The sequence below is a fragment of the Pisolithus orientalis genome (assembly GCF_024613125.1).
Source record: "Pisolithus orientalis strain OTSU chromosome Unknown F5J12scaffold_17, whole genome shotgun sequence".
Lineage (NCBI taxonomy): Eukaryota > Fungi > Basidiomycota > Agaricomycetes > Boletales > Pisolithaceae > Pisolithus > Pisolithus orientalis.
The window spans coordinates 392,802-415,405 of record NW_026260798.1 but is presented as its reverse complement, the minus strand read 5'-3'; the positions used below and the strand labels follow the sequence as shown (position 1 = coordinate 415,405).

The 22,604-nt window shown below is 48.8% G+C and overlaps 7 protein-coding genes across 7 annotated transcripts; 6 read left to right on the top strand and 1 right to left on the bottom strand.

The window, feature by feature from the left end:
- Positions 1 to 1,380: 1,380 nt before the first annotated feature.
- F5J12DRAFT_701455 (uncharacterized protein) lies at positions 1,381 to 1,623 on the top strand (the record flags this gene model as incomplete). The annotated part of the gene is made up of 1 exon (XM_051740511.1): positions 1,381 to 1,623. A coding segment is annotated over one exon (243 nt), but the record flags the coding sequence as incomplete, so codon positions are not given.
- A 61-nt stretch (positions 1,624 to 1,684) lies between these two features.
- F5J12DRAFT_836889 (uncharacterized protein) lies at positions 1,685 to 2,174 on the top strand. The gene is made up of 2 exons (XM_051745993.1): positions 1,685 to 1,814; positions 1,894 to 2,174. The coding sequence occupies exon 2, from the start codon at positions 1,972 to 1,974 to the stop codon at positions 2,161 to 2,163; it is 192 nt and encodes a 63-aa protein (XP_051599190.1). The 5' UTR covers positions 1,685 to 1,814; positions 1,894 to 1,971; the 3' UTR covers positions 2,164 to 2,174.
- Positions 2,175 to 4,063: 1,889 nt separating this feature from the next.
- On the top strand, positions 4,064 to 5,659 carry F5J12DRAFT_836885 (uncharacterized protein). Its single transcript, XM_051745992.1, has 4 exons — positions 4,064 to 4,264; positions 4,321 to 5,019; positions 5,095 to 5,424; positions 5,481 to 5,659. The coding sequence occupies exons 2-4, from the start codon at positions 4,495 to 4,497 to the stop codon at positions 5,532 to 5,534; spliced, it is 909 nt and encodes a 302-aa protein (XP_051599189.1). The 5' UTR covers positions 4,064 to 4,264; positions 4,321 to 4,494; the 3' UTR covers positions 5,535 to 5,659.
- Positions 5,660 to 6,755: 1,096 nt separating this feature from the next.
- F5J12DRAFT_927879 (uncharacterized protein) lies at positions 6,756 to 8,784 on the bottom strand. Its single transcript, XM_051749420.1, has 6 exons — positions 8,208 to 8,784; positions 7,998 to 8,153; positions 7,701 to 7,947; positions 7,502 to 7,652; positions 7,347 to 7,447; positions 6,756 to 7,291 (listed from the first exon to the last, which is right to left on the bottom strand). The coding sequence occupies exons 1-6, from the start codon at positions 8,407 to 8,409 to the stop codon at positions 6,997 to 6,999; spliced, it is 1,152 nt and encodes a 383-aa protein (XP_051599188.1). The 5' UTR covers positions 8,410 to 8,784; the 3' UTR covers positions 6,756 to 6,996.
- A 2-nt stretch (positions 8,785 to 8,786) lies between these two features.
- On the top strand, positions 8,787 to 11,452 carry F5J12DRAFT_836874 (kinase-like domain-containing protein). Its single transcript, XM_051745991.1, has 9 exons — positions 8,787 to 8,920; positions 8,961 to 9,019; positions 9,077 to 9,162; positions 9,216 to 9,299; positions 9,354 to 9,613; positions 9,664 to 10,036; positions 10,086 to 10,147; positions 10,196 to 10,296; positions 10,350 to 11,452. The coding sequence occupies exons 1-9, from the start codon at positions 8,892 to 8,894 to the stop codon at positions 11,360 to 11,362; spliced, it is 2,067 nt and encodes a 688-aa protein (XP_051599187.1). The 5' UTR covers positions 8,787 to 8,891; the 3' UTR covers positions 11,363 to 11,452.
- A 250-nt stretch (positions 11,453 to 11,702) lies between these two features.
- On the top strand, positions 11,703 to 18,133 carry F5J12DRAFT_783415 (Pex19 protein family-domain-containing protein; the record flags this gene model as incomplete). The annotated part of the gene is made up of 22 exons (XM_051742843.1): positions 11,703 to 11,883; positions 12,033 to 13,022; positions 13,075 to 13,241; positions 13,374 to 13,738; positions 13,828 to 13,847; positions 13,921 to 14,069; positions 14,189 to 14,304; positions 14,361 to 14,476; positions 14,535 to 14,660; positions 14,711 to 14,741; positions 14,796 to 15,079; positions 15,127 to 15,266; positions 15,321 to 15,420; positions 15,604 to 15,810; positions 15,956 to 16,253; positions 16,333 to 16,436; positions 16,576 to 16,640; positions 16,675 to 16,695; positions 16,918 to 16,987; positions 17,017 to 17,693; positions 17,755 to 17,919; positions 17,951 to 18,133. The coding sequence occupies 22 exons, from the start codon at positions 11,703 to 11,705 to the stop codon at positions 18,131 to 18,133; spliced, it is 4,575 nt and encodes a 1,524-aa protein (XP_051599186.1).
- Positions 18,134 to 21,461: 3,328 nt separating this feature from the next.
- On the top strand, positions 21,462 to 22,547 carry F5J12DRAFT_144392 (uncharacterized protein). The gene is made up of 2 exons (XM_051738131.1): positions 21,462 to 22,087; positions 22,140 to 22,547. The coding sequence occupies exons 1-2, from the start codon at positions 21,740 to 21,742 to the stop codon at positions 22,320 to 22,322; spliced, it is 531 nt and encodes a 176-aa protein (XP_051599185.1). The 5' UTR covers positions 21,462 to 21,739; the 3' UTR covers positions 22,323 to 22,547.
- Positions 22,548 to 22,604: the final 57 nt, after the last annotated feature.

Genomic DNA, 22,604 nt, shown 5'->3' with positions numbered 1-22,604 from the left:
ACATGGCTTTCCTTTACCTGTACCCTGTCTTACTTAGGTTCTGGGTTTCCCAGACTATAAAGCCCTGTACTTAGGTACAGAATGATACCCTTTGGCACTCAGAAGGTCACTACAAGTTTCTTTTTCACTTTGTCTACACTGCACATCTTGTATACTGCTGCACATGAACTACATATACTGCTTGCACCGCTCACATCACCAGTACTACTCTGTGGACCACACTGCACACATCACAAGTCACTACCACTACAAAGCACTGAGTCCCACCTTCTAGTTTCAACAGTCCAGAATCCCTTGGGATGAGCAATTCATTCCCTTCATTTTATTGTTGTTTCCTAAAGCCATCTAGCTTGTATCATACAGCTACTTGGACTTTTCCTACATTGTATTTATTGCCCTGATCATTTACTTCTTGCTCCAGTGTCAGGCTCCTCACTGTGCATTGATGGCACAGCCAGTATAGCCCTTGTTTCCTTGTCTACCCCCATCTTTGACACTGTATGACTTGTTTCTATTTCATTGTTTACTGCTGCAGATACTTACCACCTAGATGGCATGACTGGTATGGTATTCTTGTCCTGAGGTATTTATACAGCTGTACCATACCATGTATCTTCAGTTTTTCAATAGCTTGCAACTCAGCTTATTCCTTTGATTTCATCCTTGTTCCTTCCCCATCACAATCTCAGAAGAACTTGCCAGTGGAAGAAACCTTTGTCAGACCTCATCAATAACTGAGCCATAGGGGTAACAATAAGTTCAGCCCATAGACTCCCCCTTGCATCACTCATGACTAGTCCATTTGACAAAGTCACTTGGCTCAGGCATAACACCAGGAGAGTGGATGTGGTGCTTTACAGAAAGCACCAACTGTTCCTAACAGCTGTTACAGCAATAAGAGGTTCAAAGTACAGTATCTCAATGGATAGATACCACTTGATCTCTATCCTCAGGGCATTTTTCCCAGAGTTGTGGGTTCCTGCAGACTCCTACTGGTACATCAGTCACAATAGAGGAAGGAGCCACCTCTGTGTGGCACAACAAGGCAGCTTTGCAAATGGAGTAAAGATACTAGTGTGGAAATATCTGTAGGCAACCTCAGTAGTGAACAATCTACTGAGGGAACAGTGTAATGACTGTGCAGTAAGTGCGCTCTAATTGCTTATGTAAGCAACCAAACATCGCACCAAAGCAGGCAGAAACACAGGGGAGAATATATCTCCAACAACTGGGAGTCAAGAAAGACAGCCCTGAGTTCAATGTACACATAGCAACAGCAATCTCCACAATGTTGCATTCATCCAGTTGTGGAGAGTCAGCAACTTCATCTTCTGGTAAAAATATCGACCGACATCTGCGCTCTCTGCTTTATTTTGCACAAGATACATGCAGAATAGCTTCGGTAGTGTCATGGCGAAAAATATCAAGTTGACTGTTGTTGAAGGGAGGAATCAGTTTCTACAGTTCCTTCCACCATGTACAGATCTGTGCCTGCAGGCTAACCAACTCATCCTGGTTAGTTCACGCTCGCTACAGGCCATATATCTACCAGGAATGTATGTTAACCAAAGCACTCGCACTACAGACCCTAAGCGGATTGAGAATGTGACCTTGGCATACAACGTTTTGGTTGCAGAGCGAGAATGGTATCTTAGGTACGGGCGCTTATCCAACGGAGGGACAACTTGTGCTTCTTGGCAGTCTCTGAGGCGCTGTAAACCCTAGGGATATCCTCAACGCAGACAAGAATACTGTGACACTATTGCCAGGAGTGTCGATATTTCGTTTGTACGAAAAATAACGGGGATAACTCAGTGAGTTCACTAAATGAGACTAGATTCAATTAAATCCATTGCAGTGATCCGGGTTGAGCATTCTGAACATACATCCTAGGAATTGGCAGAGCAATGGCCCTTGTCTCTAACCTCGACAAGACCAAAGTTATTGCGGCAACGGAGCATTGCGCGGAGGATGGTAACCCTCAAGCAATGCAGTGTCCCACTTACTGGAGCTCGAACTGTCAGCCAGGTTATCACAGAGTTGGCAGTTTATGTCGATAGGGATAATGGTAAACCTGAATTGACGGAACTGCTGGAGGGGGGCAACGCTCGAAGAAGTAAAGGCGAGGATAGGAAGGCCGATTACAATTACAGTAGCCTGTGATAACGTTTGGCTCGTTGACAAGTCGTTGCACTTCTGTGACGGAGGTCGTAAACGAGTACTAAGGGTATTGCCATGAACCATGCCACGCTCGAGTTATCTGCTCGCCATGCCCGATCGAGGGGAGGAACAGCAACAAGTATGTAGATTATGGAGTGCTCGAAATTGGGAGGTGAATCGATATCAAATCGATATTTCAAGTGTTCAGCAGGACCTCTGCTTCTCGCGTCTCAAGGACCGCAAGGATCCAACAAGCAAACGAAATTCGCACCGGACATTTCCTTGATGCAACATCCAGGGGCTAGACGCATTCTATGAATTACTAAATAAATGCCCTCCAACGCCTTCTACGTCGACCCACTAGATGTTCATTTTAGTCCCAATCCGGGGCCCACCCCACCGGAACGGATGGCCCGGAAAAACTATTCGTATTCAAAGATGTTTCTAGACCACAACTGTTCGACGTCCCGGAACAATTTACGGTTAGCACCACATTTCCACGACGAAATTCCAGATCGTTCGCGTTTACACATGCTTCATATGAATGTGTTATTGTGCCATGAACCGTATCGTGTACATCGATGATTGGCCCAGGACCCGGTCCGCACAGTTATTGGGTTGTCACAATCCAGTACCCGCCACTCTTGCAGGGCGGGTGATGCCAACTATCCAGACTCGTGTTAGTACAGCAGCGAAGCGCATGTGGCAGAATAGCAGTTGTTCTCCCTTTCTAGTCAATTGCCGTAAGTTACATCTGGAGGACTGCAGGCCGCCGCTGGTGGGGCATTGTCAGCAAATAGCAGCCAATCCAATCCCATTCCTGCTGGACGTCACGGTGCTTGGGAGTTCTTGAGGCTACACATGAGAGAAACGTATAGCAACTGGACATATCGCTGCAGGCAAGTCAATTCACACGGGTGATAGAAAATCACCGCAGTTTACACTGGTCACAGCCGCATGAACGAAAACACTATGTGGTCATCGTCAAGGAATCTGACTCCTGAAACACATGGCCGCGGACGTTGGATGATGCCTCGCGTTCATTGAGTCGGTCACAATCGGCCCGGCTCACCGAATTCGTAGTAAGTGTACCGGCTTTGACTAGACGGACTACTTCAAGAATCGACGACAGGGCCCAAAACTTTGTATGATCGAAGGAGAGCACGTTGACAGCGAGTGAGAAATGAGGCCATGAGGCTTAGGCGAGGTCGCGCGATATACGTGGGGGCGACGAGTGGAAAATGGTGAGGATTCCCTTGGGTAGTCTGTGATAGTGTACAGGAGCCATTGGGCCAGGTGGGCGATCATGCATCATGGCCGTCGTCCGCCGGTCGTGGACACCTATACCAACCTCCGTTTGGAAGTGACTTACTGCAAGCTATCTTCCGCGCTCGCTAAACTCGAGCGCACAATAGATAAGGCTTCCCTGAGATGTCCTGTGTCCAACGTTGTGAACGATCATGACCGTCGTCCGCATGTCTCTTGCCAAGCTGTCTCTCAGATTGAGATGTTGAGACGCCAAGGTTTTCGATTACGTAATGTTGATGATAATCTTTGGCAAGCTACATATGAGTACGCTCAGTGAACCACGCAGCGACCAAGCCCGTCATCTATTTATCCAGCCTCGCTAAATGAAAATTGCATCAGTACGGTCAGATCCTATCCACGATGTGAAGTGACTCCCCTATCAGCAGTGCGGAGTTACTACTTCTGCCAGTAATCGGTATCTTATTGCGTTAATGATGAGTGCGGCTCAACAATTACATAATCATGCATGCACGAGTGATCGGGATAGAGTTACATAATACGGAAATTTCCATTTTCTCGATCACTTGAGCGGCAACCGAAGTGGGACGCCGAAGGTGGTAGCCAATAGCGTGACGTGACCGAGTCCGCCGTTGTGCAGTAACGAAACGGGATCTGCCTCGAGAATAGTGCTGTGCGGTCCGCAGAAATGAAATAACCGATGACTCGATGATGGGCCACTGACACTGTAGTCGCGACCACGAGATGCCAGAGAAGCACCTACCCTGCACACTGCACGCCATAGTTCAACCACGCCATGGGCCTATGATATGAAAATCGAACCCGGTCTGATGTAAAGGTGCGACCTAGCCAACATGCTCAGAGTACCTAAATATCTACAGGCGTTCCTCTCAGTTCTTATCTGTGGAATAATTCCCTGCTACGTTTGGAATAAAGTTCGTAGCCGCGATGTGCTGGTAGAATGTTTTATTGCCGTCCTATGCTCACTTCCTCTGTCCTGGCCGAGTATCCGCGGGGGGCCGTCCAATGGCGCCTGTATCACATATGGACCTATAAAAACTCGCAGAAATGGGGGGGGGAGCATTCACTCACAAAGCAAGCATGCATCCCAGCCCAGACAAATCGTCCGTGCACCCCGACCACTCTAACTCGTCCGACCTTTGTTCGGCCCTTCTCAGGACGCACCTATTAAGTAAATCCTACACGCTGGACGGTGCCGTGGGGGACACTTACTTTCCACTCGCTCAACCAGTACGCTACTATCCGCAGCTCACTTCGTGTTTGTTCAAAGTCAGTACAGAAACTCGTCCCCAAAATAGACCCTACTTGTCCAGGAAAAGGGAGAGTACATATATCATTACAAGGTCAGCCATCATCAGATTCGTTCCTTTTTTGGTCGCGGCAGAAGCTCTCGTCAGCGAATCGTATTCGTTCAGTGACTCTGTCCAGTGCACCTTGGAAACAAGCCAAGTAGTGCACCGCAGCGTAACTCACATACCTAATTATACCGCTTGGGCAACAGAACTAGGATCGGCCACACCGGATAACTCTTACAGTGTGCCTCCACAAAATGCAGTACAAGCCCCGGCCAATGTAAGCAACAGTTGTTTAATTCCTTGTGGGAGGCGGTTTCTCATGCCATGCCTCCATTCGGCATCGTGCTTACAGGAAACTCAGTTCGCCAATTGCCCGCCAGGACGATGCCTCTATCCAAGTGTAGATGGGACTCCATGTCTGCAAGAGATCAACTGTGCCACAGTTCCAAGCCACTTTATTGCCCATGGCATAGAGAACAAGTCTCGTAAGAAGGTGATCCATTGCGAGTGGAGTGGGTGTGTCAAAAAAGTTACTCGGCACACATTTCCGCGCCATATTCGCGAAGTACACCTTCGACACATAAGGGGGACAAATATCCACAAACCTGACTCCCCTTCCTTGGGAGACCCGATGAATTCGGCCAATGACCCCATTGATCGAGGCATCTCAGCTCAAATGAGAGTGCGTTTGTAACAAACAACTTTATGCTGAGTCTAACTCTTACACATGTCTCACAGAACACAAATAGTGGATTGGAACAGCCGTCGCTATCCAAGTATCGGTCCCTGTGATGGGCATTCACTCGTGCGCGCATCCCGTGGCTGCAATGTAGCACCACAAGGTTTAACTGTTCGGAGATATGGCTCATTAATGAGATTGTTGAGGCTTTGCCTTTAAATGCATATCTTTCTTAACGTCAGTCTCTGTTGCTTGACTTAGACTGCATATGACGCCTATGATGGCATAAGTACTCGCGTGCCCGCCCAAAGTAAAATTCTACTCTGACAGTACTGCTGTTGCTGTTGCCTTCGACTCGCATGCCATTATTCACTTCCTCTGAGTACAGACGCTGTTATATAAATAACTAGTCCCCAGTCGACTGGCTCACAGAATCACACCCAAGTTCGAGGCTGTCGATATCGGATCAGTTACTCAGTTTACGCATCTATACGCTCTGATTTGTCAATGCAGCTGGTCACCCGACCTGCATCGTAAATATTTATGCGAATGAAATTGATGCATGAAACTGAAATTTGATGTTGGGACATCGCAAATACTGATTACCACGCTTCTTTACTTCTGGTACAGATTTATCTAGCTGTAGAACTTGCAATTGCCCTATTACTATCAACAAAGTTACCTTCCCGGAGGCAAACAGGTGGCCAGCCTGTGCGATCATCCTCATGGCTTTTGGCTAAAGTAGGATGGATGTCTCGCCTTGTATAGTGGTGGCAGAGGACCTCCTCAACCAAAGATAATATGAGCACCTGCTGAAACCTAGAAGTGCACCTCCGAATCGTTGCTCCATCACCACACCCGGCTGCGTGCATACTGCTTTGTCGGTACAATTTCCGGGGATGGATACCTCGTGTATAAGTAGACTCGCTGAGCGGAACCCTTACAAAGTTGCTGGGCGGAATGTGACATGACTTTGTTGTCGGTCGTCTCGAACCAGATGGCCTGCAAACGTCGGTAAGCGTACTCAAAGTTCCATAATTACCAATTATTATGACTGTCTGCCATGTCGAACAGTGGTTTACCACACTAAGGTATCGATCCGCGCGTGATTATAGTTGGTGTAACTGTTGCTTGCTGCAGAGCAGGTATAACAAATGGTAAAGTGCGTGGGTCTCTTTCAGGAAACACAGCAGTCCCCATTCTCGGTACCCGAGGAATTCTATGTGCTATTAAGACATTCAGCAAGGCTTAGCGAACGATCGGGCACTGGCAAGTGCACCCTCGACTTGTCCGAGTAAATGCCGAGAATCACAACATACCACGATGTAACGAGTCTCCTTGCCTGACACTAATACACACAACAGGAGGTGACTGCATCTTAAAACGAGGCAGATTCCCGGAGCTCTAACATGATCGGCTCCGTTTATGCAGGACAAAGTCCGAGGCAAGCCTAAGGCAAATGCGGACATTTTCGGCTGTGATGTGATTGACAGCGTGCCAAGTATATACGTAGACCCCAATGTCTGACTCCAGTATCCCTAAAAGTTTAGTGCAGTTGAACCAGATAGACGGCAGTCAGAACCAAAAATTTTGCTGAGGCGATGTCTTAACAGGAATTTCCTTAAGTGGTGGGGGCAGGACTGTGATAGACTCGACTGATTCACGCCGGGGCAAGGGGGCTCGAGCAGGTTGTTGAGATAAATAGTGCTTGTGAAGAATCCGTGAGTGGAGTCCAATCATAATATCGGCACCATGGGACAGCTCTTTCTGAGCAATCCGTTTCATGAGGTCAGGGAAACCTTCGACGATGGATGCACTTGCTATCTTTCGCGCAAGTAAATCAAGTTCCATTTCCAGAATGGGCGGATACCTGCTTGCAGCGTCGCTCGTAAGGAATGCGGAGGACATATGAAAGGTACACGAACTTTCCGGCAAAACTGCACGCCAGTTCTTGTAATAAGTTTTTTTCATCCACACTGCTACGAATAGAAGCAAAGGCCTGATCACGGAGTTTTTCGATACCGAGCTAGATTGTAACCCGTCAGGAAATGCCTCGACAGAAACTGAGATTTGCCCAAACCTTGGTCGCTAGGCTGTACATCGACTTTGCCGAGCATTGCGGCCTTGGCTTTGCCGTGCGAGAAAATCTTTGAGGCCCTTGTGGGCCCGACGACTTGAGAGGCGAAAATGCAATATTACCTGTGTAGAGATAGTACATGAGGGAGTACCATCTACAGGGTGTAAGTCAGCCATACATCTTTGGTGGAGGCACAACATACGTCTCAAATGCGGTATCCTTGACAAAGACATGGCAGCCCCGGTCAGACAACGATGTCATGCTGTTAGGCTGGACATTCTGGGAACCCCACGATAACATTGGACTGGTCGCGTCTAAGCCATTCTGTTGGACGGGAAAGGTATAATCTCCAGCAGAACTTGATGTATCCGCTAAGTAGGGATGTGAGTCCCTATCGTCATAATCGGAACCTGTGGCCACACGTGAGTGGGTTGATGATAGTAAGACGTCTCCTGGGCACTATAGCACCAATGTTAAAAGGTGTACTGGGTGCACTAACCAGTATCACTTTTGACAATGGTGCCGTCGTCCTCGTCTTCGAGGTCGCTGTCACTTCCATAACCATAGTCATCCAGCTGAAGCCCATCAAAGACAACATCCGTTGTCTTCACATTGATTATCACCGCGTCAGATGGAATGACATTCGAGCTGAATACTGATCAAGAGCGATCAGTAACTACTAGGATGTCGTAGTACTAATAGAGCTCACGATCGTCGAAGTACTTTGCACTGCTCTTGAGGAGAGCGGTGTTGGCATTTAACGTACGCGGATGGAGTACTCTCGACCTTGATCTGCGGGAAAACAGATGAAAATGAGCATCGATAATGTCCTCTGCCAACAACGATTTTCGGAGGAGTTCATCGGTCCACGCCGGCATTCCAATAGATGGCTTTAAGGATGAAGAGGGCATCTGGGGTGTGAAGGGGGAATGCGAGATCAAAAATACGTGTACAGTTATATACCCTCATGCTCGTTTTTCGGGCACCCGTTTCCTGATGTTATTGATATACCAATCGTGGACCAGCGTAGATCGTCCTTGAGAAAGACTTCCATGGTAATCGATTAAGCGTTGAGTTTGCATGATGAAATATGGGGTGCTGGTAGATTCCGATCGTCGCCCACCACCGCTCGTCATTCCAGCTTGGCAGCTCCACTCGCAAGCGCTTCGTGCTGGAGACCCACTGGTGGACCCTTGGAATTAAGGAAAGCAAATTCAAAGCTACCTGTTGAGTTTACATAAGCTGCACTTATGTTCTACGTCAACCAAGACAAACAACGCGTCTGCCACTTGTAAAGTCCCTACTCACTTACCAATACAAACACACCTCATACTAGCACTGCATATTTTTTCCCTCCAGTTTTTAGGTCATCTTCAGGAAAGCGACCTAATGCATGTCTTTATCGTGGGCGGAACGCAAGGTGTTACTGGGTTCCCTTCTTCGGGTTCAAGATGACGACCAGTGAGGAGGGTTTGGCGCTCGACAGAGTCTTGCATGGACAAAACGTTGTCGGGAAAACGTGTGCGTAGCAGTTCGAGTTTTTTTTTTTTTTTGACTGCGGTTTGTGACGGTTTTCAGCGACTACGATCAAAATCGATTCTCTGCGTTTCTCTGACAAGGATCTCGCTGTACTCGGTGCTTTAGACCACGGACAATTTGGAGTCGTGCGACCACTTATTTTGCGTTCGGATCACTTGGAGCTTACGATGCTCATCAGATCGACGTGGTGAACTGCACTTTGGATGGGCGTGTATACGTACGGAAGTCTATCGAAAAAACATTTGCTTTGCGAGCTCGCGAGGTAAAAGCTTGCAATTCTTCAGAGAACCTATCTTGATTCCGCTGTTGTTGCCAGCAATGCTCGCCTCAGATAGAGCGTGACATTCTACTTCTATCCAAACGTCAAGACTCGCTATGGGTACCTCATCTATTGTGTGCATATCAAACGCCTTCCCACCTCTGCCTCGTCATGGATTACGCTGAGGGAGGTACTTTATGGGACGTGTTGGAGTCAAGTCCACTGAATGGAAGAATATCTGAATCTGACATTTTATGGTGGGTGCCACAGGCAGTCCATGCGATTCACTGGTGCCATTCTCAAGGATTCGCCCATCGGTAAGTCTGAAATGGTGGAATAAAGGTGATATCTCTGACGTGCCAGACAGCGATATCAAACCACATAATTTCGTCCTAACATCCAACTATCGGTTATTACTTATAGATTTTGGTTCCGCGGCACCACTTCAACCCCGCGAAGCAGACGGCAGTCAATTGATTCCTCAGCAGTACTGTCTAGTTCCTTGTGGAACATGCGATTATATATCACCTGAAATACTTCAAGCCCATGAAGATGCCCTGGTGGCACTCGAGCTTTCAGACCAGAGTTCTATTACTACTCCACGCGCTCAGCATAGCATATGTGGTTTGGAAACAGATTGGTGGAGTTTGGGGGTGATGATCTATGAGCTTGCATTCGGAATTACACCCTTCTTTGCTAAAGATATCAGGACGACGTATCTTCGGATAATGGATCACGAAGTGAGTGCCTTCCTTGTTCTTTCGGTGTCGGGTGTAAAATCTTTAACAGACGAGTCTGAGATTTGATAAATCGTTAGCAGTTTCTGAAAGTTGTCGAGATTTATTGCGGAGGTCCGTCTTGCTGCATTATCGGTTCTATGGTGTTCTGAGAGCGGTTAGGCTGCTGACAAATAGAGAGGGCCGTCTTGGCCGATGCAGCGTTATGGAGATTATGGAGCACCCTTTTTTTGGGAACGTTGACTGGTCACTGGTCGGTAAAGGTGGGGGGTGCTGTAGATTGTGTAAGGATCGCTTGATGCAATGTTCTTCTCAGAAATGCTGCCGGCTGGCATACATGTTCCGCAATTCGTTTACTCGATGCCATCAACTGGATTACGAGGACCGGTGTCGGAGTTACCTGAAGATACTCAATCACATGCCTTCGCATTCTCCGCACTTTTCCAATCTTCTTCTGAATATTCTTCATCTGGGGTATCCGCACTGCGCTCTGTTTCCAGAACTAGAAGTATATCCAGTTCTCTCCAGACGGAGGCGGCTTTCATCGGATTTTCTTGGGGCCCTTCAAAGTATGCTTTCCTGTTAACTGCTGGTCCGGTCAGGGGAGGTTTGCCAGATACTCCAATGACTCCCCGACCCTTGGGACCCGTTCAGTCCAGGTTGTCTTCCGGCGGGTTCGAGAGGGTGCCATCGACGCTCCTGAATGCATTTGCGACGCCAATACGCTCATACAACCTATCTGCCTACCACACACTCCCGCGCCCTAGCACCATTCGTTGTACAGCAGCCCGCCGTGCTGTTTCTGACCGAGAGGCCATGCAACAGCTAGTCGATTGTATTGGTATGAGTGCGCGGAAAAAGGTCCTGGCGAGCGGCCGTAAGCCAAGGATACTAGACTCGCTTAGCAGGAACAGTGCAAGCACGATTAGGAAAGAGTTGCGGTTTGGTCCACCTCCAGTTGTGTCTACCAAGTCCCTTGATTCTACGGACTTTCCCCCTGTCAATGCTTCGTTGGACTTGCAGGGCTTGGAATCGGGGTCGGAGGGACCGCCAAGTCCCAGCCCAAGCCCACGGCCCGGTTCTGCCATGTCTACGTTGAGCCGCCGGAGTGTCACACCAACGACCACGGTCTCTTACTCTGCCCGCCTTCTGAACATACCGTCTGCATCGCAGTCTGCCATTTCCCAAGAACCTTCAAGTCTGTATTCAGACGTTAAATGGAGGGAAGATCCGATCTCGTTGCTCCAGGAAAGGCACGCCGTCCTCGTGTCCCGGTTGGGGGAAATTCAGCTACGCTTGGATGATCTTAGAGCGACGATAGAGCGGTAAGGCTGTATGTTGCTCTAGGAAAATATTAGCTGACCTTTCGTCACGCGTTTGTGGGACCCATATGTCAGCTACGGTTAGGTACATACACTCTAGGTTAATCGCTGCCGGCAGTTGCTGTCCCTAGGGTGGATTAGCGGCAAAACTAATAAACTTGTCAATTCCGGTAGATCATAATTAAAGGAATGCCTCGCGCCTTTAATTGAGCAACAAGCGATCGTGAGTTCAGCCCTTCGACGACCTTGAACTACCGCAAACTGCAGCATATCCCGCCAGTCTTCGTGCCAAGCCGTACACCATGTATGAGGCCTGTTGTCTGCGCGTGTGATGCTAAGAAAGCAATATGTGCGAAGATATTTGGTTCAGCGTCACTGTTCTCATATCGAAGTGGATCTGGATGGACTTCATTGTTGGCGTGAACGGAAAGGTCTTGCTTGGGTCTGTTGCACTACCGATCGACTATCCGAGCCAGAAAGGGGCTTTGTCGATCTGGTTCCGAGTTAGACAGCGTGGGAATGTCAGAGGTATGGTTAGTTGTTGTCGTCATTTGGGACGACAGGCAACAACATTCGTATACCTTCCTAGTATCCCGACACTACTGACAAGATACCCATTCTATTGCTACTAATACCTTGGAAAGAGTCCAGTTTGTTGAACTGAACTCTATTCTCAGAAATGCCCGCGCCTTCTGAGTCCTCCGCGCCGCGAAGGCGTTTGTCAGTTTCAAGGTCGACGGCGTCCACAAATACTACACGCTTGTCGCTGAGCCCGCTGGTAAAGCCACGCGCACTGTCTAATGCGAGCAGTGATGTCAGTGGCTGCACAACCGTAAAACCGTCTTTGTCGACTTCCTCGTCCATCTCGACATCGAAGCTGTCGATCGCCTCCGTGAGGTCAAACATGAAGGGTCGCTCAACCAAGACAACGTCAACCCCGCTATCCATCAAGAAATCGACTTCGGCATTTCCCAGCACAGACTCGCAGTCAGCTCGCCGTCTTTCCATCCCTGCTCACACGCGGGGTGTCGATCCCGCTTCCCCGACCCCGCCTCAGAAGGGAAGACACACGTCACTGATCGGTCCGCCAAGTTCTTTCCCTCGAGGTATGGCGGCTGTCATCTCCACCAATGACAACAACACGCGCACAGGCGTGCCGGCCACGCCTTCGCGTACCCGCGTTATGTCAGACGCCTCAAACCGTTCCAGATCTTCACAAAAGAATGGACTGTCAAGTAACGCGCCCTCGGCACGTTCCAACTCTCTCTCAACTGGCAACAGTGTTCTCTCGCCTTCAATGACTGTTACTTCGCCTAGCCCCGTCAAAAGGATGCAAAAGGCACTGTCGCTAGGAGGCGACGCCAATTTAATGCTCGACGCACCTACTACGAGCGTTAGCGCTTTTCCGCCAGTGGCCAAGCAGAGTACCCCGAAAAGACCCGATACACATGGGACACCCGGGAAGTCGCCATCACAAACGACCCCATCCAAGTCGCCAGTGCAAGTGAATAAATCCCCAGTTGTTACTCCGGGAAGGTCATCTAAGAGTATGAAGACTCCTGTCAAAGCGTCGCATCCCCAAGGTACACCCTCCAAAGGTGTTCCTGGCTCTGCGGAAAAACATCATGTGCAGCGACACGGATCGGGTTCTTCTCTCGCCCGCGTTGGTAGGAAGCATTTTTACTTCTCATTCACTCGGGTAACTGACTAGAAATGCAGCCGCTACGGGTGGTACCACCGTTCCTGGTGACTTTACTTTCAGTCTAGGAAACGGTACTCTTGGGGCTGTGAGCCTTAACGACGAGGCGTATCCATGGAATGATGACGGAGAGGAAATGACCTTAGATATGGTAACCGATGTTGGGGAGGGCTCTGGTGATGAGGAGGTGAGCTTGCTTGTCGGATTCGAACTTTCAACCGTTCTACGTGTGCAGCAACCTTGCACCGCGCTGTCGTCTGCATCATCTTTTGGCTGTTGTCATTCCGCTCACTGACTACATGATCTCTGCCTGAAATAGTTTGAATCTACCCTCGATAACCTGCGAACCCTTCACCTTTCCCGCCTGACATCCTACAGGCGTCTGCTCGAACGCGCCCAAGCGAGCAGCGCGGCGCAGGCTTATGCTCTCCAAGCTGAACTATCCATTCTTAAAGAACGCTTTCAATCAGGTACCCAAAATAAATCCGAGCAAGATTTTGGGGAGATATGTGTGTGTGGCGGTAGAAAGGTCAAAGGCTATTGGGGTGGGTATGATGGTGACATCGTTGATGATGATGGAACTGGCTTGGCGGGGACGTTGAAAGGGGATGGCAAAGGAGGTTTTGATGAAAAAGAAGTGAAGAAGGCGGTGCGGAGGCTTGGGCGAGAAGCACGCATGAGACTGTAAGTGACATTCATCACCTCTTGCCCACCCTGCATTCTCCAAAATTCCTTCGGATTGTTTATGGCTAACAGGCATTTTGCTGTCACAGGATCGGACTAATACTAGATTGTCAGTGGTTCTTCGTCTTGTTCCACTGTGTTACTGATATGACGGCGCCCTGCCCTGCTTCTATGGCATCCAGCGCTTTTACCTGGGGATATCTCATTGCAGATCCTTCTTCTGCAGAAATACCTCAAATCATCATTTGATATTGTCGGTTCGCTTGCACCTAACCTAGCGTTACGCATCTTTCGACATTTGAGTGTAAAAGAAGTCGTGAAGGCCGGCTTGGTGAGTCTATTCGTTACAATTTTGAAGAGTCTACACAATCGCACGCGGGCTACGCATTGATCATTCGGCAACAACGCATGCGCACGAACTCAGTAGCTGATGCGGATTCCCATTTCAAGGTGTCGAAGAAATGGTTCGCGTTATCTCGGCATCCAGCCTTATGGCGCTGGCACTGCTTGCGCTTGACTGCAAACGATCCAATACCCGTCAAAGCCCCCGCAACACCTGAAGGATGGTGAGCTTTTTGGCTTCATTTATATTTTCCAAGCTTGGACGCTCAATGTGGTCCAGGTACCCCTTGTACCGCTCGCTTCACCACCGCGAGTCCAACTTCGCAAATGGTCTTCCTCAGAGTGTCAGGTTCTTGAGCGGACACACTAACTTCTGCACTACTCTACTCCTAAGAGGTGTGTACAAGTCTTGTATACGAGGAGAATGTTGATCTAGAATCCTTTCGTGATGCAGGCAAACGACTCATCTCAGGGTCTTATGACGAAACCATCCGATTCTGGGACATTGAGACGGGAGAAATGAAGAAATGTTTGTCGGTCAAGAAGCCCGTTAGCTGCGTCGACTTCTTGGCAGAGGAAGGTTCGTACGGTGTCCGTTCTTTGTATGGCCTTGCTGATACGCCAGTACAGAGGTTTTCGTTGTTGGGTTCCACGATGTTGGGTACGTTGCATAGATAAGCATTGAGTATAAATTCCACTCACCACGGGACGAAAGCCGTGTGCACCTTTTCTCTTCGGTCACCTTCACTCCTCTACAGCAGCTCGCCGGACACTTGAACGGTATCCGTGCTGTCGCACTTTCATCGCGCAATCTTGTCAGCGCAGGGGCGGATAAAGCTCTCGTGTGCTGGGACTGGCGTGCGGGAACCAAAATCGTGCGCTTCGGGCAGCAGACGACCGTGAATATTGGTGTTCAGCTCATTGGGTCTCCGAACGCAGAGGAGGGAGAAAGAGTGGTCAGCGTCACGATTGATGGGATCGTGCGCGTCTTCTCGATCAGTGCGTGTCCTGCCTGAATCGAGTAGTATCGTCTAACCAAGTTATAGAGCGTAGAGAAATGATTTCTCAGTTCAAACTCTCAGAGCTAGGAAGTAATGATCCTCTTCTCAGTGCGAAGTTGTGGAACGTTGGAGCGGCGCCAAGTAACATGTTACAATGGTTTGCGGCAAAAGGTACACAAATGACGGTAAGGTCTTCTGCACACATCGCCACGACCATGCTAACTATGTGGAACCCCCAGTGTGCAACAAAATCCATCATTCTGCATCTTCAATGGACAGAAGACGAAGGGAAACCTGTGATCGAAAGTGGATTGATCAGCCCTACAGGCAACAACACACGTGTGTCTTCTCCGACGACCTCGCGTGCCCGAACAACTTCCTCGCTGGCAAAATCGACATCGTCGATATCCATCCCTACGAGACAATCGCTTGGCATGTCCACCAGCAATACTCCGATGACCGTGGCCAGACCTCGACACTCCCTCGCGTCGCCGATAACTTCCCATCCGACCGGTTCTTCAGCCTCGCTTCGAGCAGGGACACCCCTTTCGCCTATAGGCAGCGGAGCCATTGGCGCGGAGGGATTCTCAATCCGATTCGGTCGTGCTGCGATACTTACAGCGCCCCCCAAACTGATTGCGTTGGTTGAGACGCCTGACGTAGCTGTAGGCGCAGTGGACCCGAGAAAGAGGAGGGTGGTGACTGCAACTCGATTTAGTTCGAGAGCAGGTGCGGATCGCAGGGTGAGTGCGTTTGTGCCTATATATATATTCTACCTTTGGTAGTGGGTGTGGGCTGACACTTGATGGCTCGAGCTAGATCCTGATCTCGACTCACTGAGGATAAAGATTCAGCACCGGTGGACTTGGCTAAGAGACGAAGGGGAAACCCTGGATGGGCTCGACCGTAGACGGTGATGAAAGCGTATCTGACAACCTGAAGCGTTCCAGCTCTCCCGCCTCTGTCGTCGACATCGACGCAAATATTATACCCCTCGGCGGAGCCTGGGCAGCTCTCGCCCAGGCCGGTGGAGGAGACCTGACTAAAGTCAAGGGCTTGCTAGGCACTGCACCGAGTAAATTTGCGGGTCTGGCTGTTCCGGAGAAGAATCCGATGTCAATGCAGTTGAGCCACGAGGAAGTTGTGGTCGGATGCGCGGACGGGACGATCTAGTCGGTATCTTTTCCTTGAATCTCCTCCTCAAACCATCTTTGAATGTGGCGCTCATCTTGCGTTCCTTTTGTTCGGTAGCGTGATGAATTTCGTTGGGCATGAGTATCAGAAGGAACGCGTGTCCTTGCGGGGGACCGGGGACGTCGACGATAGAGAGGAAGACAAAGAGTCGGATTCTTCGAGTGCGTAACCTGTTAGGCTACCGGCCGATTCGGCGGTCAACCTATTACACCACCTATTAGCAAAAGAAGAGAAAAAGATAAAGACATAGATATACCTACTCGTACGGTCGTTACTACAATTATCATAGCATTCGTTTAGATACCTTCTGGTTGCTTCTCGCTTTGTTGCTGATACTCACGCCGATTGCTAACCTGCAGTTCATTGTAAGCCGGGTTTTACCTTTGAATGACCTCGCAGAAAGTCATGCAGAAGGGTAGGGTTCGTTCCAATCACCCAGTCGGACTTTATATGCTTGGGGAACTTCGAAGAGGACCGAGAAAGCACACGTGATTATTTGCAAGAACGACTTTACCCGGGGCCCAAGTGCTGGGCAGTACGTAACTGATTACAAGTTCTGTCATGTCTGACCCTTCCAATACTAATCAACCTCAACCACACATCGACGAAAATGACGATGACTTCGACGACTTCGACGGTTAGCACTCTCTTTCGGTCCCTACACCTTTCCACAATCGGCCTGAGACGATCACTCGCAAAACATCGTCGTCATGTTAGTTTGACTTACCCACTGCGTTGCAGATGTACTCGAACAATTCAAACCGTCGCAAAATCTGCCGAAATCCGCTACCAACAATGCTGCTGTTGCTGCTGCTTCCAAACAAGAGCAAAAAACGGAACAGAATTCGAAGGACAATCTAAGTAAGGGCGAAGATGAGAACGATGAAGACGCCCTCACCTCTGCCTTTGCATCTGAGTTTGCAAAGGGTATGGAGTCGCTCATGCGCGAGCTAGCTGAGAACAGCGGTCTTGATCTGGACGCTCGTGATGATACAGAGAGAGATCGAGCGATGAGCGCTGCGTGGGAGGCTATGTTGGTCGAAGAGATGAACAAGATGCCAGGTACGGCACCGGCATCGACATCAACAGCATCGACAACCCAACGGACGCGTCCCATGCCGCCTCCTTCGACAAGTAAACCAGAACCTAACAAACCATCTGCCGCGGCTGGTGATGCGTTTCAATCCCGCATCAGGAATGCGATGGACAAGCTGAAATCCTCCGAGTCTGACTTCAACTCGTCCACCACCTCACCCTTGCCTGCATTCCCAGGCTCAGACGACCCATCGCTTGCCGCACTTCTGCAAGGTCTCAATCCTGGGGAGGGGGATGAACTAACTGGTGTGCTGGAAGCGATGATGGGTCAGCTGATGAGTAAAGATGTCCTTTATGAGCCATTGAAGGAGTTGGACGAGAAGGTATGTGTCGTGGCAGTCCCCTCTGATTGATCTCTATTCACATGTCGCAATATGGCTACAGTTCCCTTCGTACCTAACCTCCCACCCCGCACTTCCCGCAGAGGACAAGGAGAGATATGAAAAGCAAATATCCTGTATCAAGCGACTCCTCTCGATCTTCGAGGACAAAGGATATGACGAAGAGAATGCGAAGACGAGGGAGAATATAACCGAGATTATGGGCGAGGTGAGTTGTCTTCTCTTGCATATGCCGCTAGGCTCTCTCCGCTTTGTTCTTCATGTCTCCTTTGTTACTCGTCACTACAAGGTCGTTTACGTCTGCATTACAGTTGCAATCGTACGGATCACCACCCGAAGAGATAATGGGTCCCCTTCCGCCCGGGATGGCGATGGGTGCAGATGGATTACCTGAGCTGCCTGAAGGATGTGTGGTTTGTTGAGGTCGACAACATAAATATTGATGATACAGTTGATTCGCTCATAATGTATACCGACGGGACCACATCAAGCCTGATACAGTATCAGCAAAATACAATATGAAAAGTCACCCATAGTGTGACTTATGTGACGGTTCAATTTCGTGACCCATACACTGAGAGTAGGTTACAGTATGAGCAACAATTTCATCCAGTGAAATTGTATGTATCAAGGGAGGTTTGCTTAGCACGAAGAAATGTTTCCTGCCGAAGGTGTGATCAGAATATGCGAAGTTGCCTTGATAAGTCAAGTGACAATCCAGCATCCCCAAATACCATACATACACTCTCGAGCTCTTCACAGAGCACCAGAACACTCTCGCGAGTCACAGTGGGGCCTGAATCTTCCTCCTCTTCACTGTCTGAATCCACCTCGATCATGTCCCCACTTGCAGCAGCCAGTTCCTGACGAACAGAATCTGCAATTGCCTTATCAGTTAAGTCACCAGTGCCAGTACTGCTTGTCTCTCGTTCTTCAGCAGGGTCCACCAGCTCCTCCAGTGTGGATGGCTCAAATACACGATTCCATTGCTGGAGATGCCTGACAGATGTCATTAGAGTTGTCTTGGCATTAGATAACTGGCCAGGGGGTGGTTTTGTGAGTGCAGGGATGCAAATTTTGAGGCCTGTGCGACAAGCAGCAGCATCAGCAAGTGGTTCAATGGCCTTCACAGCTATAGCAACATCTCCTTCAGCATCCATAACCGCTGTGAGAGCTGGATGCCAATCTGTGTCAACATAGGAATTCCCAAGGCAAGCTTCCAAATGAGCTTCTGCTTCGGGCAAGTTCATTTCTGTTGTCGCAAATTCATGAATAATTGCCACCCAGTGGAATCAGCATGAGCTGGACATGAACTTGATGTGGCCTGCATATTTGGGCTTTCTCTAGCATTGGTGCAAGAGTCAGCAACTTTGCAGATCTTGTTTGCGGGTAACAATGAACTCATGGCTGAATTTCTGTGTGGTCCCAACAGTGCTTGATAGTGTCTTGTGAGACAGCATTCCATGCAGACTTTGCCATTAGCATTGCTTCAAGGAGATTGATCTTGAAAATTTCTTGTGTGCCTGCTTCATCAAGTTCAACAGCTGTGGGCACAAAAATTGTTGCAGTAAATAGCTTTGAAGCAACGAATAATTCCAGCATCACAAGGTTGTACAAATGAGGTTAATTTTGGTTTGAAAAACTCAATCTTGATGTTTGTTGGCTCGTAATTGATTTTATGGCCAGGGAAGTTGTCAATTGATAACAAAACATAACGGTTTTGCTGTTTCATTCTGAGGTTGAATTTCTTTACCCACCTTAATGAATAAATAGGAGTTTAATATATTTCAATTTTTGAATGATAAGGTAAGGGACTTACTCCTCAAATAATGCAGCTGTCATCCAAGCTTTCTTGTTGAACCGATAATAAAATCCCCGTTGCTCGGGGGTCAGGTTCTTGAAGCAGCGAGGCTTTCCAAATTTCCCAATAAAGAATGGCTCTAACTTTTCACTACCATCAGCATTGCAAGCAAGGCCGATTGTGAGGTGGAATTTTTCCTTCTTTTTGCCACTCATCTGCTTTGTGGCAAGACCTCGATCAGGTGGAGCACTGACAGTAGCTTCAAATCAGCAATTGGTCAGCAATAATTGAGTATGACTTACTAGGGGAAGAAACCAGTCTCGTTGAAGTTAAAGCGATCTCTTGGTGCAAACTTAGCCAATATTGGGCGAAATCGAGCCTGTTCTGCTTCAACTGCTTCTAAGTCAACTGAGCCAGCCTCACCATGCCTCCTGCACTCTCGAAGATTGTATGCCTTGCAAAAAGATGGAATCCATCCTTCTCCAAGCAGCCTCTCGTTCTCTGGTACATTGAACTCCTTTTCAAACTTGGCTCACTTTTCTCGGAGCATGGGCCCTGACACTGTCTCACCCCTGTTCTCCATATGGTGAACCCAAAGAATGAGGGCTCACTCTACATCTGGTCTGGTTACAATATGAGGGCGCTTTGAAGACAGTGCATTAGGATTGTGGTTAATACGAGCTTCTAATGTCTGTTGGCCATGGAGTTTACGTGATAGAGTAGCTTGTGTGAAGATGAGAGCCCCTGACTTCAGGGTTTGAAAGTGCTCAACAACTTGCTTTTGTGGAAGAGCTGGGTGAGCATCAACATAAGCAAAGACAATCATCCAGTCACTGAGAGTGAGGTTTGACCGTGTGGTGGACTGTGCCAGCTGAGCAGAAGTAGCAGGGCTCAGAGCAGCATCCAGTGCCTTTCTCAGCTTCTTCACAGGTTGGTTGTCCTGGTAGGGATTGCAGGCTCTTGGTTTGTGCTTCTCAGAAGGCATCATTGATGTTGGTAATTACTGTAACCTTAACCTCAGATTGCATTCATTAAGTATCTGATTGCAGGACAATGAGCTGTCCCATCCTGCCAAATTGGATATATCATAATGTATATTTCTCACACTGTTCCAATACAGTATACATTATCCAAAATTTTCCAAATTCCCTGCTGCCCACAATGGGACTGACGAAAAGTCAATACAATATGAGAATTATACATTACAACCTCTTGCATTATGAGCAAGTCAACTGTATATGTACATGTCTCGCGCAAGATGCTGGACAGTGGATATGCGAAGAGGACTAATGAGCCGATGTGTGTCCTTGGGGGGAGTGGGGGACGTCAACGATGGGGAGGAAGATGACCTCTGATTCTTCAAGTTCGTCGGTCAGTTCTCTCCCCCGGTTACATAGATTACCCGGCCAGCCTCGATTCAGCGCTCGGTCTGCACATTCAGCAAAAATAAAGGCAAAGGAATACGCTGGTTACTATCATTACTACACTATACGTAGTACTCTAGATCCCAGTATGTAGTGGTCCCAGCGGAAATCTGATAGAGACAGAAAGCCCGTTCCCCTCATCTTCCGTCAGTGGCCGCTGGAGCCGGCCTCGTGCCCTTGTTTTAGAACGAGATGTCTCAATCCCATTACTCATTTGAAAAAGCCTGTCGAGTTGACTGCTCTCCATGAAAATTGTAACTTCTCTTCGCTCCTTTCGTCAAATAGCTCCTGGCCACCTGCGTGGTTGTTGAGACTCAGTCGCAAAATCAGTGAACTTGTCAAGGCACGACCCCTTCCGATCATGATCGTCTTCCCATCGAGCTTCTCACGAAGATACTGAGCAACCCGCCGATGTGCAGCTACGAGTATTCACCGCACCTATCTCGATATTCAAAGCGGTCGCCTATTCCGAGAGTCTGGAAGAATCTGGCTGGGGTGTCACGATTCTTAGCTCGCCCGCCCCCGACAGTCCAATAGACGCGTTATTGGACATTCTTATTCCCAACGCAAACCGTTGGCGTAGCTTGTGCATTAAACTTGCTGACACGGAAGTCTTGGACAACATCATGGACAAATTTAACTGTCTGGAATTTCCATGCCTTGAAGACATTTTCACGGATGATTATCAACACTTCCTGTCACCGGCATGTTCCTCTGCCCTCGGGCGTCTGTATCTAGGGAAGGCATAGGTATATGTGTCCACCCTGCTGCTGACGCTTAGCCTGCCGATCGAGTGGGAAAGAATGTTCCACGATCACTCATTCTTCAAATATTTCCCCGTAGACAATTGGGAAAGCCCCGGAGGGCCGCCATCAATAGGCTACCGCCATGATAGGTACCGGGAAGTCGACGTTCTTGCCAGACGGCTCACAAAGCACCAGGAGGTAGGGCGGCCACTATTGCATGTGCAGCTCGTGGGTTCGCCAACTGACCATTTGACGATAGAAATGTTTTCCCGCATTCCCAGATGGTTACGAAGTTGCTGTGTCTTGGATTTAGTGGGCTTGCAATTGTGCAAACGGCAGTCCTCACCCGATGCCACGTCGCACAAATACTTTTGTCTGACTGCAGATGGCAGTTTCTTATATATAGTAAGTTGCTTGTGTGTTTTGCTGATCAGCCAACAGGGCTGATAATTGTTAGAGGGTGGATACCAAGGACACTGTCATTTTGGACAACTGGCGGGAAGCATCCCTAGAAAATATGGATGTTTTCTGGCTCCCGAATGGAAGGCTATCTTTGTCCAACATGTCCCACCCTGATCCTCAGGTGCAGGCTTCCTTGAGTGATGCTGATGGTGATTGCAATCCAGATCATTTCACCTAGGTGTCCCTCGACTCGTTTACAAAGAGCGCTGCAAGCTCAAAGGCATCCGTAGATGTTTTAATGCGATTCGCCGCTAATGTAGATACAGCCGGCGATCTTGTGAAGTTGTTGCTAATACTTGGATGTGCGTAGTTAAGTTAGCAGCCCACAATTCATCCACCTGGGTATGCTCGTGTCGCAGACTGGGTAATGGGGTACACTATTGACCTCTAATATGGAATGAAGATGTTCACGCACAATAGCAGTGCCCATCTGAAGATGATCATACCCCACCACAGCCAA

Bases quoted from the DNA above. Each gene is read 5' to 3' on its own strand.
- F5J12DRAFT_836889 (XM_051745993.1), top strand. From the start codon at position 1,972: ATGGTAACCCTCAAGCAATGCAGTGTCCCACTTACTGGAGCTCGAACT.
- F5J12DRAFT_836885 (XM_051745992.1), top strand. From the start codon at position 4,495: ATGGGGGGGGGAGCATTCACTCACAAAGCAAGCATGCATCCCAGCCCA. The intron at 5,020-5,094 runs GTAAGCAACAGT...TCGTGCTTACAG, and splicing joins CAGTACAAGCCCCGGCCAAT to GAAACTCAGTTCGCCAATTG. The intron at 5,425-5,480 runs GTGCGTTTGTAA...CATGTCTCACAG, and splicing joins GCATCTCAGCTCAAATGAGA to AACACAAATAGTGGATTGGA.
- F5J12DRAFT_927879 (XM_051749420.1), bottom strand. From the start codon at position 8,409: ATGCCCTCTTCATCCTTAAAGCCATCTATTGGAATGCCGGCGTGGACC. The intron at 7,653-7,700 runs GTATGTTGTGCC...TACACCCTGTAG, and splicing joins AAGGATACCGCATTTGAGAC to ATGGTACTCCCTCATGTACT. The intron at 7,448-7,501 runs GTTTGGGCAAAT...GTTACAATCTAG, and splicing joins TGTACAGCCTAGCGACCAAG to CTCGGTATCGAAAAACTCCG.
- F5J12DRAFT_836874 (XM_051745991.1), top strand. From the start codon at position 8,892: ATGTCTTTATCGTGGGCGGAACGCAAGGT. The intron at 10,148-10,195 runs GTCCGTCTTGCT...GAGAGCGGTTAG, and splicing joins TGTCGAGATTTATTGCGGAG to GCTGCTGACAAATAGAGAGG. The intron at 10,297-10,349 runs GTGGGGGGTGCT...TGTTCTTCTCAG, and splicing joins CTGGTCACTGGTCGGTAAAG to AAATGCTGCCGGCTGGCATA.
- F5J12DRAFT_144392 (XM_051738131.1), top strand. From the start codon at position 21,740: ATGTTCCACGATCACTCATTCTTCAAATATTTCCCCGTAGACAATTGG. The intron at 22,088-22,139 runs GTAAGTTGCTTG...GATAATTGTTAG, and splicing joins ATGGCAGTTTCTTATATATA to AGGGTGGATACCAAGGACAC.